General features: G+C 46.4%; 1 protein-coding gene across 2 annotated transcripts in view; it reads right to left on the bottom strand.

Moving 5' to 3' along the window:
• Positions 1-1,539: 1,539 nt before the first annotated feature.
• Positions 1,540-16,176, bottom strand: part of BTBD11 (BTB domain containing 11) — a 306,362-nt gene continuing 291,725 nt past the window's right edge. For both annotated transcript variants that reach the window (XM_043968397.1, XM_043968398.1), the window contains 3 exons: positions 10,218-10,286; positions 8,167-8,280; positions 1,540-3,746 (listed from right to left, as the gene is read on the bottom strand). In XM_043968397.1, the coding sequence (XP_043824332.1) occupies positions 3,537-3,746; positions 8,167-8,280; positions 10,218-10,286 (393 nt within the window). In that variant the 3' untranslated portion in view covers positions 1,540-3,536. The remainder of the gene's footprint in view (positions 3,747-8,166; positions 8,281-10,217; positions 10,287-16,176) is intronic.

Below are 16,176 nucleotides of genomic sequence, written 5' to 3'. Positions count from 1 at the left end.
AAGGCAAGGAAGATTTTTGCTTTTTGCATTTTTTGGGGGTGGCATCCCTAGCTCTTAGCAGAGTACATTGCACATAGTAGTAAGTTCTTAATTAATGCTTACTGATTGGTTAATTCTTTAATCAAATCAACATGGCCATCTGCTACTGGGAAGGTGGGTCAATAGCTCCCCACCCTGGCCTGTGACTCCCCAACCTAAAGCTCCCTTCCCTTTCCAGGCCAACGGTAAGTACCTTTGTGTGCTTTCTCCCCCATTAAAAATGTAAGCTACCTGGGGCAGCTAGGTGGTGCAGTGGATAGAGCACCGGCCCTGGAGTCAGGAGGACCTGAGTTCAAATCCGGCCTCAGACACTTAACACTTACTAGTTGTGTGACCCTGAGCAAGTCACTTAACCCCAATTGCCTCACTAAAAAAAAAAAAATGTAAGCTACCTGTTTGACTTTATGGTACCTGCCTACCACTGTCTCTCTACATTCATTGATTCATCTGTCCTTCTAGGGATTCCTCATCATCTCGTGCCTGGACTAGAGCAATAGCTGCTAGCTGGATTCTCTGCCTTGTCTCTCCCCACTGCTATCCATTCTTTTTCCAGCTGTCAGTGATCTTCCTAAAGCAGGTCTGATCATGTCTCCCCTCTACTAATTAAGTCCCCGTGGCTCCCTCTTATCCCCCAGATCAAATACGGTGTCCCAAAAGTGTTAGTAGAGTTTTAAGCTTCTATGGGACAGACACCCCCTATAAAACCTTCCATTTCACTCTTAATCCCCTTCCTACCTGTCCCGTCTCCTCACACTTGTTACTCTTCTCCCCATAGTCTATGATCCAGGGACCTCTCTCAACTCCATGTCGTTTCTGTGCCTCCCCACCCCTGCCTCCTCACTTCCCTCAAAAATCTGCTCCAGACCCACTCGGACTGGCTCACTCACCTATGCTAGCGTCATCCCTCTGAGGTCACCTCCTGTGTACCCCAAATACATCTTGCCTATACATATTTATGTGTTGTGTCCCCCATGAGACCGTGAGCTCCTTGATAGCTCCTTTCTCTGACCTCCCCCCTCCCCTCGTTTAGCACAGTGATTGGCATAGTTAGTGCTTAATAAATGCTTGCTGACTTGACGGTGGGGACTAGATGGGACAAAAGTGGATGGGACTGGGGGCAGCTAGGTGGTGCAGTGGATAAAGCACTGGCCCTGGATTCAGGAGTACCTGAGTTCAAATCTGGCCTCAGACGCTTGACAGACACTAGCTGTGTGACCCTGGGCAAGTCACTTAACTCCAATTGCCCCGACAAAACAAAAAAAAAAGTGGATGGGACTGTGTCTGAAAGGCCCAGAACCTGAGTAAGAGAGGAAGACTCCGATTCCCCTCCTTCTCTAAGACCCAGTTCTTCGAAGGCCCGGTTTATACCAATGGTCACCTCCCACAGCTTTTCAAGGGACATTTTTATTTTCAAGGGAGGATTTTCAAGTCTGTATCAAGAGCAGGCCAACTTGGAGTGGCCCCTCAGGATAGTTGCACACCACACAAATGATCACAGCATGGAAAAATTATGTTTGCTTTAATGACAGAGAAAGCACACCAAGCTCGAACATAAACACCACTGGGGGCAGGGGTGGGGTGGGGAAGGAGGGTTGCCATCACACAAGCCAAGGCCGGGCTGCTCTGCTCTAGCGTTTGACATTCAAGGACAGGAAATCACCGGGAGCGGCACATCTCACACAGCATCTTTGAGGACACAGACGAGGTGGGAGGCTTCCTGCCGAATCACATGCTATGGATCTATCTTGACCTGGGATGGGCAGGAAGCAATTTTATTCTCCCCCTCTTGCTCAGAGGGAACCTGAGGGGCTTTCCAAATGACCGAGCAGAAGAGAGGATTGATACATCGATGTCAACAAGTCGATTCCTAGCCGACGGGCGGCTAACACCTGGGACTGGGAGCGGGAGGCCTGGGCATGCCAGGAAGTGGAAACACGAAGCGACCACTGACATCGAACATTCTGAGCAATGAACTCCAAAATGCCCTCGCGCTACAAAGCTTTTCTGAAAGAGAGTCTGGGGGGCGGGTGGTAATTCCTGAAGAGGCATGCTAGGAGAGGAAGAGGGTGATGTCATTGTGTCACCCCGATGGTGAAGTGTCTTTGTATATTTCAAAACAAGGATGTGTGAAAGGGACTGAGGAGTCATCATGGACCCTCACCCATCTCTCTTGCTAGCTACTGACTTGCAAAGGAAACTGAAGCCCAGCAGTAAACGTCCATGATTGAGAACCCTAGACCGTCCATTCTTGGGATGTAGTGGGGAATCATTCTATTTTACATATTTAGTCGTAACAAATAGTCTAACATAGTTGCACTCTCTGGTTGGTAGCAAAGTACTGATATCTTACTAGAAGATGAGAGAGCCCTGGGATAAATGCTGAATGCTCTAATGTTCTCCCTCCCTCCCCCAAGCCTCTTCCCACCCCCCAACACACCCTTGGCTTCCCTCAAAATTCAGTTTCTACCAATGCGATTCCACGGAAACCATTGCACTACGATGCTCCACCAGGAAAAGAAATGGGCAGCACTGGCTTCACAACATGGTGGTGGAGTGGGAGACGACGTTGTCCCGTGGAATCCTTGGCAACTATGTAGCGTGGATATCATGTGGCCCAGGTCCAGCCCCATGCAAAGGCTTTGGTGGGCCAGAGGAGAAGATGCTCCTCTGTTTGAACCCCAAATAACAATTAGCATGCAGGGTTGTTTCTTCAATGGCAGAACTGGAGGTGGTTGTTGGCAGTGTACCTCTTGTGTGTCACTGTGGTTGGCGAGGCAAGATTAAACCAGCTGATAAACAACACCGGTGAAAATCTCGTTTTTTGCACTGACACAGGGAGTACCTTTAACCTTTAAAAAAAAAAAGGAAAAATCCCAAACTTGGATCCTTATACATAATTCTGTTGAAAAGGAACTTTTAAGCTTTTTAGAAATATATTTTTAAACTACAAGGCTATCCCATTTTTTTATGAATATATATTTTTAAAAAGTCCCCACCCCTAAAAATTTGCCAAGACTGTTCCTCACGATAGCAACAGTCCCAACCATCTCTCAGACATGATGGAATCTCACTAAACCTGCAACCACTGGTCTCTGAAGCACATACAGGGATGCTCTTAGGGGTGGGTACTAGACTGTTCTTCATCAGGCATTGTAAAGCCCAACCATCTCCGGTTGGGTGTCTTTCCATCAGTGGTCCCCAGCACAAATGGGTGTGTGCTTCAAGGGATGCTCAGAGTGGGCTCCCAGCTCCATGGTCCCCTCACTGGACTTCATAAGCAGGACCCAGTCACTAGCCAATGATCAGCAAGATCTTGTTGGTGTCAGGAATGCACGAGAGCTGTACACAGTCACCGAGCTAGGAGGAGCCAGGACAGCAGAGACAGCTCCTGGGTCCAGACAAGAACATGCCAGTTGGAATAGTGTGTATTCATTGGAAGCTGACACAGCCCGGAGGGCTTGTGAGGTCCCGTTGGAGTGCCCTCTCGACTCAGGGCTTTATACAATAGAGCCTTTGGAAGAGGATAAGTGAATGGATTGTATCCTGATTGCCAACGTCCTCTGCAAGTCCTGGAGCACATCCTGACCTGACGCTTCTCCGTTTTTATCATACAAAAGCTGCTTGAAGGCTTCATTCTCAATGAGGACCATCATGTTCTTGAGGAAGTAGCCTTCGCAGTAGGTCGAGAGCTCTGTGACACCGAGGAACTGGGAAAAGAGGAAAAGAAGCCCATAAGTGTGACCCTTACGTCTAAAGGAAACCTTGGAGGCCATCTCCTCCATACCCTCATTTGACAGATGGGGAAACTGAGGCCAGCAAGGGGAGGGATTTATAGAAACACAAGCCTAGATCTGGAAGGGACCTTGGAGGTCACCTACTCCACCCCCCCCCACAATAAATGAAGAGACTGAGCCTAATTTTTTTCTTTTTCTTTTTTGTGTGTGGGGAAATGAGGGTGAAGTGACTTGCCCAGGGTCACACAGCTAGTAAGTGTCAAGTGTCTGAGGTCGGATTTGAACTCAGGTCCTCCTGAATCCAGGGCCGGTGCTTTATCCACTGAACCACCTAGCTGCCCCTGAGCCTCATTTTCCTAACTGTAAAATTATGGGGTCTGACTAGGGGGCCTCTATATCTATGATCCTACCAGTGTGACCCTGGACAAGTCCCTTCTCTCTGGGCCTCAGTTTCCTCATTTGAGGAAATCAGACTAAATGGAGGTTTCTAAGGTCCTTTCCAGCCCTATGTGTAGGATGCTGTTAGCTTTCTTCCTGGCAGAGACTGGGCAGAAATGAAGCATATGTTTTCTAACCTGGCCAGCGTGTTCATTTACTTTGCTAAGTAACAATGGGGCATCCTTCTCTCCCGGGCAGGCGAGGCAAAGGCGGGGGAGAGACGCCAAGATATGACAATGACCCAAGAAAGAAGAAATCATTAATGACAGATTTGGTTTTTTAAAAAAAAGTGTGTGGTTTCCTAGCCTAGATGGGAAGCGTGCCCATGACCTTGGCCTCATTAGCACAGGGCTAACCCACTGAGCCAACCATCTGCAAGCAAAAGGGATGTGTCATTTAGGACATAAAACCGGAAAGGTGCTCAGTGGTATCCTAATGGCTTCAATGAATTAGTACGGCCATTAACTTAGCCTGCCCGAGAGGAGACTGGGTCCTTACAGACTCATAAAACTGCGGAGTCAGAAAGGATCCTGGAGCCCGGCTAATGCCAGCCCTTCACTGTGCAGGTGAGAGAAGCCAGGCTGAGTGGAGAAATTACTTTCTTTAGGCCACCCAGCTAGTGGAGGAGGCAGGATTAGAACCCAGACCCCTTGAGTCCCAGCCTAGAGCTCCCTGCTAGATCCATAGAATCATGCAGAGTATTAGAGAGAGGGGGAGCTTTAAGTGCTGTCTAGTCCAGCCCTCTCTCCAATCCAACAGTTACAAAGCTACAGAGCCAGGATTTGAACCTAGGTGCTCTGACTACGGGGCAACAAGGTGGCATAGTGGCTAGAGCTTTGGGTCTGGAGTCCAGAATACTGAAGTTCAAATCCAGCCTTAGAAACCTATCAGCTATATGACCTGGGCAAGTCACTGTATTCTGTTTGCCTCAATTTCCTCATCTGTGAAATGAGCTAGAAAAGGCAAACCACTCCAGTATCTTTGCTGAGATCCCCAAATGGGGTCGCAAAGAGTCAGACATGACTGAAACAACCACCTCTGACTATAAATCCAGAATTCTGTCCATTATGTCACATATCTTCTACAGACTTCTCACTCCTTTATTTATTTATTTTTTATTTTTTTCACGGTGCAATGAGGGTCAAGTGACTTGCCCAGGGTCACACAGCTAGTAAGTGCCAAGTGTCTGAGGCTGGATTTGAACTCAGGTCCTCCTGAACACAGAGCCAGTGCTTTATCCAGTGTACCACCAAACTGCTCCCTCTCATTATTATTATTATTGGGATCCTGGTCATCCTAGCCTTCCTCACCCTCTTTGCTTGCTTTTTTGCAGGAGTATGAGCTAGAGCCAGCTCATACCAGAGAGCCAATTGTCAAATGTTCAGAGGGAGCATTTATTTCCATCTTGGAAATCAGCAAATGTGATAAATTGGGGCTGGATGGATTGTTTTGTTCATTATCTAAACTTAAGAAAGTGATGGAGAAAAATGTTAATAATGCAAGTTAAGCCTAAAAGTGTGTTGTGCAGACACCTCCCCATACCCCCCATAGAAAGCTGGTTGTTAAACATTTACCAACACAGCCCTCTTCTTTGTAAATAAAGAAAATGTGCTAAAAGATGTAGTCTCCCTAATTCTGGACAGCTTTGTTGGAAAATCAGGATTGCTAAAATGAACTCATTGTTGGCCTCATCCTTTATGGAAAGTTGTCACAAGGGGTTAGATTTAATATTGTTGGGGTTCTTCTTGACATTTGGAATGTGGCTATTTGTATCTGCCTCCTCATGTTTCCTAAGGTTCAAGGCCAAGGGCTGGTTTCCCTCCCCCATCCCACAGTCCTTATTAAACGATTCTCCACTTGGAGTTCCATCTGCCAGTAATGGAATCCACGTGAAGCTGGATTATGGGCTGGCAGAGGAATGTTGATGCTATGGGGGAAAAGGATCAGCAGGAGAGGAGAGGATGATGGTGGAAAGTGCTGACTCTGGCACTTCCTTGGTATCTCACTATGACCCTCAGCCTCAGTGACCTCCTATGTAAAATGGGGGTGACTACAGCCCCATTACAGATCGTACTGGGTTGCAAAGAAGCATCTTGTCCATAATATGTTGTTGCTGTGGGAGTTACATAAAGGGAAGGGATTTTCCACTGAAAACTCAACAGAATTTGTCTTTGAAGGCAAGAGACTGAGTATGCCTGGACTCGGACAATAGATGTTGGTTAGTTTCTCTGCCTCAAGTCTCTCTCTACTGTGGCCAGAGTGTCAGAGCGATCTTCCTAAAGCACAGGTCTGATCGTGCAGCCCCTCTACTCATTAAATTCCAGTGGTGAACTCTAACCTTGACCTCACAGATCAAATACAGAATGTCCCAACAGTCTTAGTTCCAGATTATCATCTCTCAGATCTGTTAATCCTGATTTTAGTATTTAGAGTATCTTTATAAATGTTTATAAAAGACAGACAGAGGAGATAAAGGAAGGAAGGAAGGAAAGGAGGGAAGAAAGAAAGGAAAGAAAAAAAAGGATGGAAGGAAGAAAAAGGGAAGAAGAAAGAAAGGGAAGGAAGAAGGAAAGAAAAAAAAGTAAAAAGGGCAGATTAAAAAAAAACAAAAAATAAATAGAAAAATAAAGAGCTAGAAAGATAGGTAGATGATGGTACATGGGAAGATAGATCTGTGGGGGTGGGGGAGAGAGGGAGGGAGGAGAGAGAGAGAGAAAAGAGAGGAGAGAGGAGGGAAGAAGAAAGATAATGAGAGAGCAAGCTTAGGGTTTCGGGTTTTTTTTTTTTAAGTCTGCTACCAGCCTATTTAATTGTCATTTGATCTGAACTCAGACAAAAAACGAAACTGTCCCTTCCCACAGCTGATAAGGAAAGCTCTCTCTAGGTCTCTGGTTATTAAGTGCCATATCCCCTGGTTTGCTGAGGGTCTCAGGTAGGTGGCTTCTGGCTGTTTGGGAGTTTAGCCTAGTTTGGAGTGGGGGAATGATGGAGATGATGGGCAATTGCTTTTTCTAGAGCCGCAGACAGGTCTAAAAATGGATCATAGGAGGAGAGGGTCACAGACCTAGAGCAGGAAGGAACCCTTAGAGGCCACCTAACCCAACCCTCTTGTTTTACAGAGGAGGAAACTGAGGCCCAGAGACAAGTGGCTTGTTCAAAGTCAGATCCTGCCTCAGAGGATCACTGATTTAGAACTGGACGAGACCCGAGAGATCATCTAGTCAAACCATTTCATTTTATAGAGGAAGAAGCAGAAGCCCAAAGACATTAAGGGATGATTAAGGTGTCAAGGCTAGTAAACAGCAGGGATCCCCTCTCTCCTCCCTTCAGGGTATGGTATTCAATCAATCAATCAACAAGCATTTACAAAGAATCTACTATGAGCCAAGAATCCTAACTAGAGAAGGAGAGGGGAAAGGGAATAAGGATGTATATAGCACCCACTATGTGTCAGACACCGTGCTCCGGGCAATCAGGGCTTTGTCCCAAGGAACCAGGGTGGCATGTGGGCTTCCTCCCCAGGGGTGGTGGAGGTAGGCCCAGTCCCCTGCCCTCAGCAGCTGCTGCTTCCCCCTCCCCCTTTTCCTCCTGGCACTGTGCTGGTCAATAGTGCCATGATCTGTGCCCGTATCTGTCTCCTCCCCCAGCTCAGGTTCTGTTTCCTTATCTCCTACCTTCTCCTTAATGCCTTCCCCATGGAGGGCGAGAGGTGACTTTCTAGGGCAATGGTGTCAACCTCAAAGAGGGGGCCGACACCCCTGCTCTAGGCCATGGGGTGCCTTTCCTCTGCCCCAGGGGCAAGAACAGATCCGAGGACATGGATATCATGAGGATAGGATGCCCCTCTCTGGGGCATCTAAGTCTGCTAAGAAAAATCACCCAGACAGTCCTAGTGTGTTCGAAGAAACAAGAGTCCTCTGTCCTTTGCACCCGGGAAAGGGGCTGTGGGCATTACCTTGGCATGGTTGTATATATCCACACAGTTGTCTGTGTTGATCCCTTTTGCACAGATGATCTCACAATGCCGCTGCAAAGCTTCGAGCTGGAAAAACTTGGCGGCAGATAGGAGCTGAAATAAAACACACACACACACACACACACATACACACACACGCTATCAGTCATGCTACCTTGAATGGGGCTCTCAATATAAATAAAAGAACCTCAGTGCCACCTCTGATTGCTCCCTTGCCCTTGCTGCTCACATCGAATCCGCTTCATTTGTTGAGTCTTTCCTCGAAGCACCCTTTTCCTTCCTTCTGTTCTTATAGCTACCATCCTAGGCCAGGCTCTTATCAACTCCCACCTGAACTATTTCCATGGCCTCCCGATGGGTCTACCCACCTCCTTTCTTCCTCTCCCCTCTAATTCATCCTAAAAAAACATCATCAAGGCAATGCTTTGATCTTCTCATTCCAGTACCCAGAAACCTTCAATTGTCCCTTAGTGTCTACCAACCAAAGTCCAATTCCCTTAATCTTGACATTCCACCTAGTTCAAAGGCCCATGTCTCCAGGAAGCCTGCCTTGAACCAAGAGGACGCAGTTCTGTTTCCCTCTTTTGAACTCTTCTATTGATTTGTGTTTTTCACACACTGGCTTCTATTTTGTCTATTTTTGTACAACGGTAAAGTCACGCTCAAATAGATGTGGATCCTTGTGGGCTGCATATTGTCTTAGAAAACCACACATTAAGATTATCTATATTGTATTGTAATTTTATTTGTTTTGTTAAGCATTTCCCAATTACATTTTAATCTGGTTCAGGCTGCACTTGGGAGTTTTGCTGGTCAAAACAATGAGTCTGACACCTCTGCTGTACGTTATATGGGTGTGTTTCTCTGTGTATGTGTACCCACACACATATATAATGCATAGCAGAAGTATATATGATACCTATTTTAGGTTATATATTATGTATACATATATGTATACACACATACCTAGATACATGTGTGTGTCAGGGACCTCTCTTAAGAGAACATCTATGTTTCCATGTGGGGTCCAGATATAAATACATTTGGAGAAGGCTTCTTTTTGTGTGACCCAACATATACACACAAATGTATTTCTTCCACTGTGCTACCTAGCTGCCACATACATATATGCAGCTGTGCATAATATACATATGCATACACCTATATGTATACAGGCATATTTTGTATATGTACATGCATATATTATACACACATACATATGACATATACACATATATAATATGTATAAATATAAACATAAATCTACACACATATACACACAATACACACATATACATATATACACATATGCATACACATACACACATGTATATACACATCTCTATATCTATATATGGATGTATAGGAAGAAATCTTCTCCAACTGTGTTTATTTCTGGTCCCATGTAGCAACCTAGTCATTCTCTTAAGAGAGGCCCCCTACAAGTATAAGCTCCTTACCTTCTCCCCAAATGACCTTGCATTTATTTTGTATGTACTTAAACAAATACATCATATCCTCTAATCAAATGTAAGTGCCTTGAGGTTAAGAACTATTTTACTTTTGTCTTTTTATGCTCACTCCCCAGCTGTAGAATGCCTGGTATACTGTAGGCACTTAATAAGTGCTTGCTAATTGACTGACAGCAAGGACCATGTCTTATACATCTCTGTATACTCCAAAGCACATAATTCAGTGCCTTGAGCCAAGCAGGTGTTTGTTGAAAGAACAAATGGAAGCGCCTATCCTTGCCAACCAGAGGCGCTCCTGTTTGTCTGCAGCACCGAGGCATTACTGCTCGTCACATCTGCTCTGTTACTCTGATCTCGCAGCAGTTAGCATAATCCAGACCCACAGCTTCTCTCCTGAACTGGAACAGCTCCCAGACTGGTCCTCCTGAATCTGAGCTACGTTCCTGCTCCTTCTACATTGGCACCAATGACCACAACACTGGGGTCCCCTTCCCAAGAGCAAAACATGACCCAACGGAAGCCCGGGCTTAGAGAAATCCTAGGTGAAATTTCACAAACCTCCATTATCTCATTGTTCTTAATAAGAAGGGATTCTGGACCGCCGTAGTAAAGGTATTGCATGACCAGCTAGAAGAGAGTGAAAAAAAAAATAGATTGTTAATCAGTCCCAAACAAAGCCAGATTATTGGCCTGAGGTGGCACCACCCATTTCTATGATCAAAGATGGGGCACCTAGAAAGGACTTTAAAGACCATGCAATCCAACTCTCTCATTTTCTGGATGAGGAAACTGAGGCCCATGGAGATTAAGTGCCTTGTCCAACATCATTCAGGTAATAATGAATATATATATACACACATGTACACCTTTAAGAACGTAATCTCCATCAACTTCATAGATCCTAGAGAGTCTCAAGAGGCATACAAAAAGACACTTGGGATTTGATGACCTCTGGGGTCCCATCTGGCCATGACCTAAGGTCCCTTTGAACCGTGGCCACTTGTGTGACCTTGACAGGTCATTCTATCTTTTTTTTTTTTTTTTTTTGCAGGGCAATGGGGGTTAAGTGACTCGCCCAGGGTCACACAGCTAGTCAGTGTCAAGTGTCTGAGGCCAGATTTGAACTCGTGAATCCAGGGCCGGTGTTTTATCCACTGCACCACTTAGCTGCCCCAATTCTATCATTTTGAATCTCAATTTCTCTATTTGTAAAATGAGGGGTTATATTAGCTATTTGTTCCAGTTTTAGATTCCATTCCTGTGTGACTCTGGGCAAGTCTTTGCCTCCCTTACTCTTCTCCTCTGTAAAACAGGTTTGGCTTGGCCCAGATGTCCAAGGTCTCCTCCAGTTCTGTTACTCTATGCTTCACTGACAGAGTAGAAGGGAAGGTCAAGGCCAACAGCTAATTATTCATGTGTGATTCACTGAGACCACAAAGATCTAAGTGGGAGAGGGTGGCAATGATGTCACTGATGCTTTTCTTCTTCCTCTTTCTCTCCTTTGGACCCAATTGGGGATGTGACAAAAACAACACTAATCTAGGAGTCAGGGGCTTGGGTTCTAGCTCCAGTTCCACCTGTTAACTCTGACACAAGCCATGGGACCTTGGGCTTTCTCTTCACTGGGCCTCACTTTCCTCTTCTGCAAAATAGGAACCAGAGACTCAACGTTCTCCAGATCTGAAGCTGTACAGCCTTTTTCTACTTCATGCCAGTTTGGGGTTTGGTCGGATGAGCCAAAAGGGCACTTAAGATGATGGCTGGACATGAGTGGCCTCAGCATTTGGACTCACCTTCCTGGGATGACTTAGAAATCAGCTACAATGAATGGGGGAGCCCAATGCTACATCTTCTTCATGGGAAACTTGGTTTTTTATGAAGTCCCAGGGAGACATTCACAATGACCTTCTCCTTCTCATGGAAGATCACTCACTACACTGTCATGGGGAATATATGGACCACCAGGAGAGCTGCAATTCCTGTCCTCCAACCCCTTGTAACTTTGGTTTGAGGGGGAATGGGTGATGAATGTTTTCATCCCTTCTCTTTTTCTTTTTTTTTCCTTTTTTAAACTTTTTCCAGGGGAATGAGGATTAAGTGACTTGTCCAAGGTCACACAGCTAGTACGTGTCAAGTGTCTGAGGCTGGATTTGAACTCAGGTCCCCCCCCTGAATCCCAGGCCGGTGCTTTATCCATGGCGCCACCTGGCTGCCCCCCATCCCTTCTCACAGAAAGGAAAAATGATTCCCAGAGAGGTCAGCACAGGTCACATGGTTATCCAGTGGCAGCTTTGTGCATGAACTCAGCAAGTAACCCTAGGCAAGTCACTGCCCTTCTTAAGGGCTCACTGTCTATCTTTGGGCCTTGATGTCCTCTTTTGTAAAATTAGGGAGGACTGGACTAGGAAATCATTCAAGTCTCTTCCAGCTCTGACAGGCCCATGTTTTCAGGACCTTCCCAGCTTTGATGTTCTGGGTCCTAAGGTCTTTTGGGACATTCACATTCTAAATTCTAACGTTCCAGGTCCATCCCAGTTCAGGCAGTTGGTGTTCCCAGACCCTTAGGTCTGACATTCCATGTTCTAAAGTTCCCTATTCCTCTGACATTCCATGGCTCTGAAAACTCAACTTCTAAGATCCATCCTGAGTCTGACATCCCTGTTCTAAGGACCTTCCCAGCTCTGCTATTCCATGTCTTAAGCTTCCTCCCACCTCTAATGTTCTCTCTTCTAAGGTTCCTCCCTGCACTGACATTCCATGTTCTAAGTCCCTTTTAGTGCTGATGTTCCCTGTATAAGATTCTCTCGGCTCTGACATTGTGTTCCTTTCTTCCTTTCTTTTTTGCGGGGCAATGAGGGTTATGTGACTTGCCCAGGGTCACACAGCTAGAACATGTCGAGTGTCTGAGGTCACATTTGAACTCAGGTCCCCCTGAATTCAGGGCTGGTGTTCTATCCACTGGGCCACCTAGCTGCCCCCTGACATTGTGTTCCAATGCCCCTTCCAGCTCTAATATGTTATGTTCTAAGATCTCATCCACCTTTGATCCTCTTTGTGCTAAGGGCTCTCCCAGGTGACATTTGCTGTTCTAAGGACCACGCCTTCCCTACTCCAACTCTTTCATGCTGGGATTCTATGAACAACTGAATACATCCAGGCTAATCAGCTCCCACTTATAGGCCTACTCTGCCAAGACAACTCACTTCTGATGAATGAAGGCATCACCAGACTAAGTGTGCAGAAACCCCTCCCCCCAACAACCCCAATCTGTTTTGTGGGAGATCTCCCCACTCCCCAGCGCCCCTGACAGATGCCATTGCTGGTAAATGTCTACCCGGGCATATAGACAGCTCTCCTAGTCCGTGCCTGTGCCTGCTGCGTGTCTGGGTTCAGGGTTCACCGATCACTTGCCTCTTGGCCTGAGCACGCATTGCCAAGGGAAGCTTTGGCTTTTGTAAAAATGGTAACCAAACTTTCCGGCTTCAACCCCTGTTAGGCGTCAGCACAGGGAACAAGAATCAGTTATTGCTGGGCAGTCAGCCTCAGTAACTCTCTGTAACACTCATAACTAGCAACTGTGTAACAGGAATAACTTGGTTACTCTAGGACCAGCTCATGTTCCTCAAGTGTTACTGTTTATCAAGTCCCTCCCCCTGCCAAAAGCCATTTGAGGGAATGTTGCAGGGCCATTATTCTCTTCATTTCTAGATGAAGAGACAAAGGGTCATAGAGGTTATGTGACTTGCTTAGTGTTATGGACAAACACTCAGACTCAGGTATTCCACATCTTTTGGGTTTGCTGGTTTCTCCCTGACTACCCTAATTCCCCACAGAGACTACAGGGGCTCAGAAATGTCGACTTAGATACCTGCTATGAGATCAAGTGTGATGGAGGACTACTCAGCAAAGCTCACTTGGTAGCACTAGGACCCCAGACTCCTTATCTTTTGACTTTGCCAAAGTGAAGGGGTGCTGGCTTACCAAGCAGCTCCTCCCCTGATGTTCACTTCTGTATCATCAAGTGCTTATTGGACACTTCAAATTGGATGATCGTAGAATTCTTCACTCAATATGTCCCCAAACTGAACTCATTATTTTCCCCACAAATCCTCCCCTCTTCCAAATTTCCTTCTTCCTATAGAAGACACCACCATCCTTCTAGTCTCCCAGGTTCATGGCGCTGGTGTTATCTGCAATGCCTTCTTCTTTGTGGCCCCACATATTTAATCCGTTGCCAGATCTTTAAACCATCCCTCCATCTGATCCTCCTCTCCACTCCCACAGCTCCCATTGAATTCAAGCCCTTATCTCTTTCAGACAGCCTCCTAATGAGTTATCCTGCCTCAAGTCTGTCCCCACTCCATTTTATCCCTCACACCATTGCCAAAGTAATTTCCCTTCTGTGTCGATATGAATGTGTGAATCAATCAACTCTAGTGGCTTCCTATTGCATCTGGAATAAAATAGAAATTTCTGTTTAGCCTTTAAGGCCCTTCAGAGTCTGGCCCCGGGCTCTGATATTCCACTGGACTCCACTCCCCCTGCTGCTGCACTCTGCAAGCCAGTCAAACTGGCCTTCTCTCTGTTCTTCACACATGACTCTCCATCTCTGGTGTCCAAGCTTTTGCCCTGTCTGTTCCCCAAATCTGAAATGCATTTCCTCCTCACCTCTGCCTCAAAGTGTCCCTCTCCTTAGGATGAAACCCAGGCATTATCTTCTGATAAAGGCATCTGGGTGGGACAACGGATAGAGCATTAGATTTGGAGTCAGGAAGACTGACTCCAAACAAGAGTTTAAATTTAGCCTCAGACACTTACTAGCTGTGTAGCCCCAGGCAAGTCACTTGTCTGCCTCAGTTTCCTCATCTATAAAATAGCACCTACCTCACAAGGTTGTTGTGAGGATCAAATGGGATCATATTTATAAAGCACTTAGCACAGTGCCTGATGTGTAGAAAGTGCTGTATAAATGCTAGCTCATTATGATTCTGTCTAAAGCCTCCAACCACCCCAACTGTCTTGTATTTAGCCAGTTTGTCTCTATTTTTATTCATTTTGTGCTTATGCTGCATCTATTGAGATATGGATTTGTTATCTCTCCTACCAGAAGGGAAGCTCATTGAGAGTGCGGACCGTCTTAGTCTTTGTGGTTGTTGGCTCTTCATAAGTCGTGGTATGATTGGTAGACTGATCATCAATGAAGGCAATCAACTCAGCAACCTTTGCCCCCAGGGCCATACATTTAGTCAGTGTCAAGGCCAGATAGAGTGGAGAGCTGCCTTCCTTAATCATGGCAGGTCCCTAGTGAGGGGATGAGGGAGTTAATGAAGGAGCCATGAACCTGGGGTCAAAGGATCTGGGTGCAAATCATGCCGTGGCTCCTTGCTCATCATCAGCGAGTCACTTTCTCTGTCTGGGCCTCATCTGGTGAATAAGGGGGTTGAGCCTCAGTTTCCCCAATAGTAAAATAAAAGAGTTGGACCAGACGGGCCTCTGCAGTCCCTTCCACTTTTCGATTTATGATCATTTGTTACATCTCCTCTCTGGGCCTCAGTTCCCTCAGCTGTAAAATAAGGGGGTGGGATTAGATGTCCTCTAAGGGCCCTCACAGTGCTCAATCCGTTGGCCCTACAGTCCAGTAACAGCAAGCTCAATGCCTTTGCCACTACCCCAGATGCCCACTCTCCTGGAACACAGCATTCTTTGGAAAGCTGGAGCAAAGCCAGTCTCTTTCTTGCACGGTGGACTTTGGATTGGAGAGAAGGAATTTTAATTGACCTGCCATCCTCACAGCTTCCAGCAGGGGGGCTGAATGATTGTGGAGTCAAGGACCCTCAATCTGCAGGCTGTTTTACTTGGCAGCCTCCAACCCAATCGGGGCTGGCATTCAAACTCCTGTTCATCGTGGGCCCCAGGTACCAGCTCAGCTTCAGGTTTCTGGTGCCCTCCTTCCCCCAATCTCACATGGTGCTAAAACATCCCAGGGACAAAAAGCACAGTTTTGTTTACTAAAATTCTCCCATCAGTGTGGAAGTGAAATAAATAGGACACCTGGGACCCTCCCCCAGGGCCTGTTTCAGCTCCACTCAGGCTATTTTGAGCCACAAATCACAGTCGCTCCTTTTATGGGGTGGCGGGTGGGTCAGGAAAATCCCCAGGGCCCCACTAGCTCGTCCCTTCCTTTTATAACTTCAGGCTAATGTGGCAGGGAACCCTATGCCCCGTCAAAAGCCATTATACTCCCAATGATTAATCTGGGCCAGCTCTTCCAATACTTATGATGATGAACTTCCCCAATTAGCCCCGTGCTCAATGGCATAGTCACAGGCACTTATAGAGTTCCCGGATTAGTGTGTGTGTGTGTGTGTGTGTGTGTGTGTGTGTGTGTGTGTAGGAGGGATGTTTCCAGTGTCAGGTTCTACCTCACAAGGGCTTCTGGGACCTCCGCTGGGCAAGAAGAGCCTTTCCTCTGGGCCATGTGGCTTTTACAGAACAGGAGTTTGAGCTAACAGAATAA

Source organism: Dromiciops gliroides, chromosome 5 (assembly GCF_019393635.1).
Source record: "Dromiciops gliroides isolate mDroGli1 chromosome 5, mDroGli1.pri, whole genome shotgun sequence".
NCBI lineage: Eukaryota > Metazoa > Chordata > Mammalia > Microbiotheria > Microbiotheriidae > Dromiciops > Dromiciops gliroides.
Note: the sequence above shows the minus strand (reverse complement) of the source record. Positions and strands in the feature narration are given on the sequence as shown.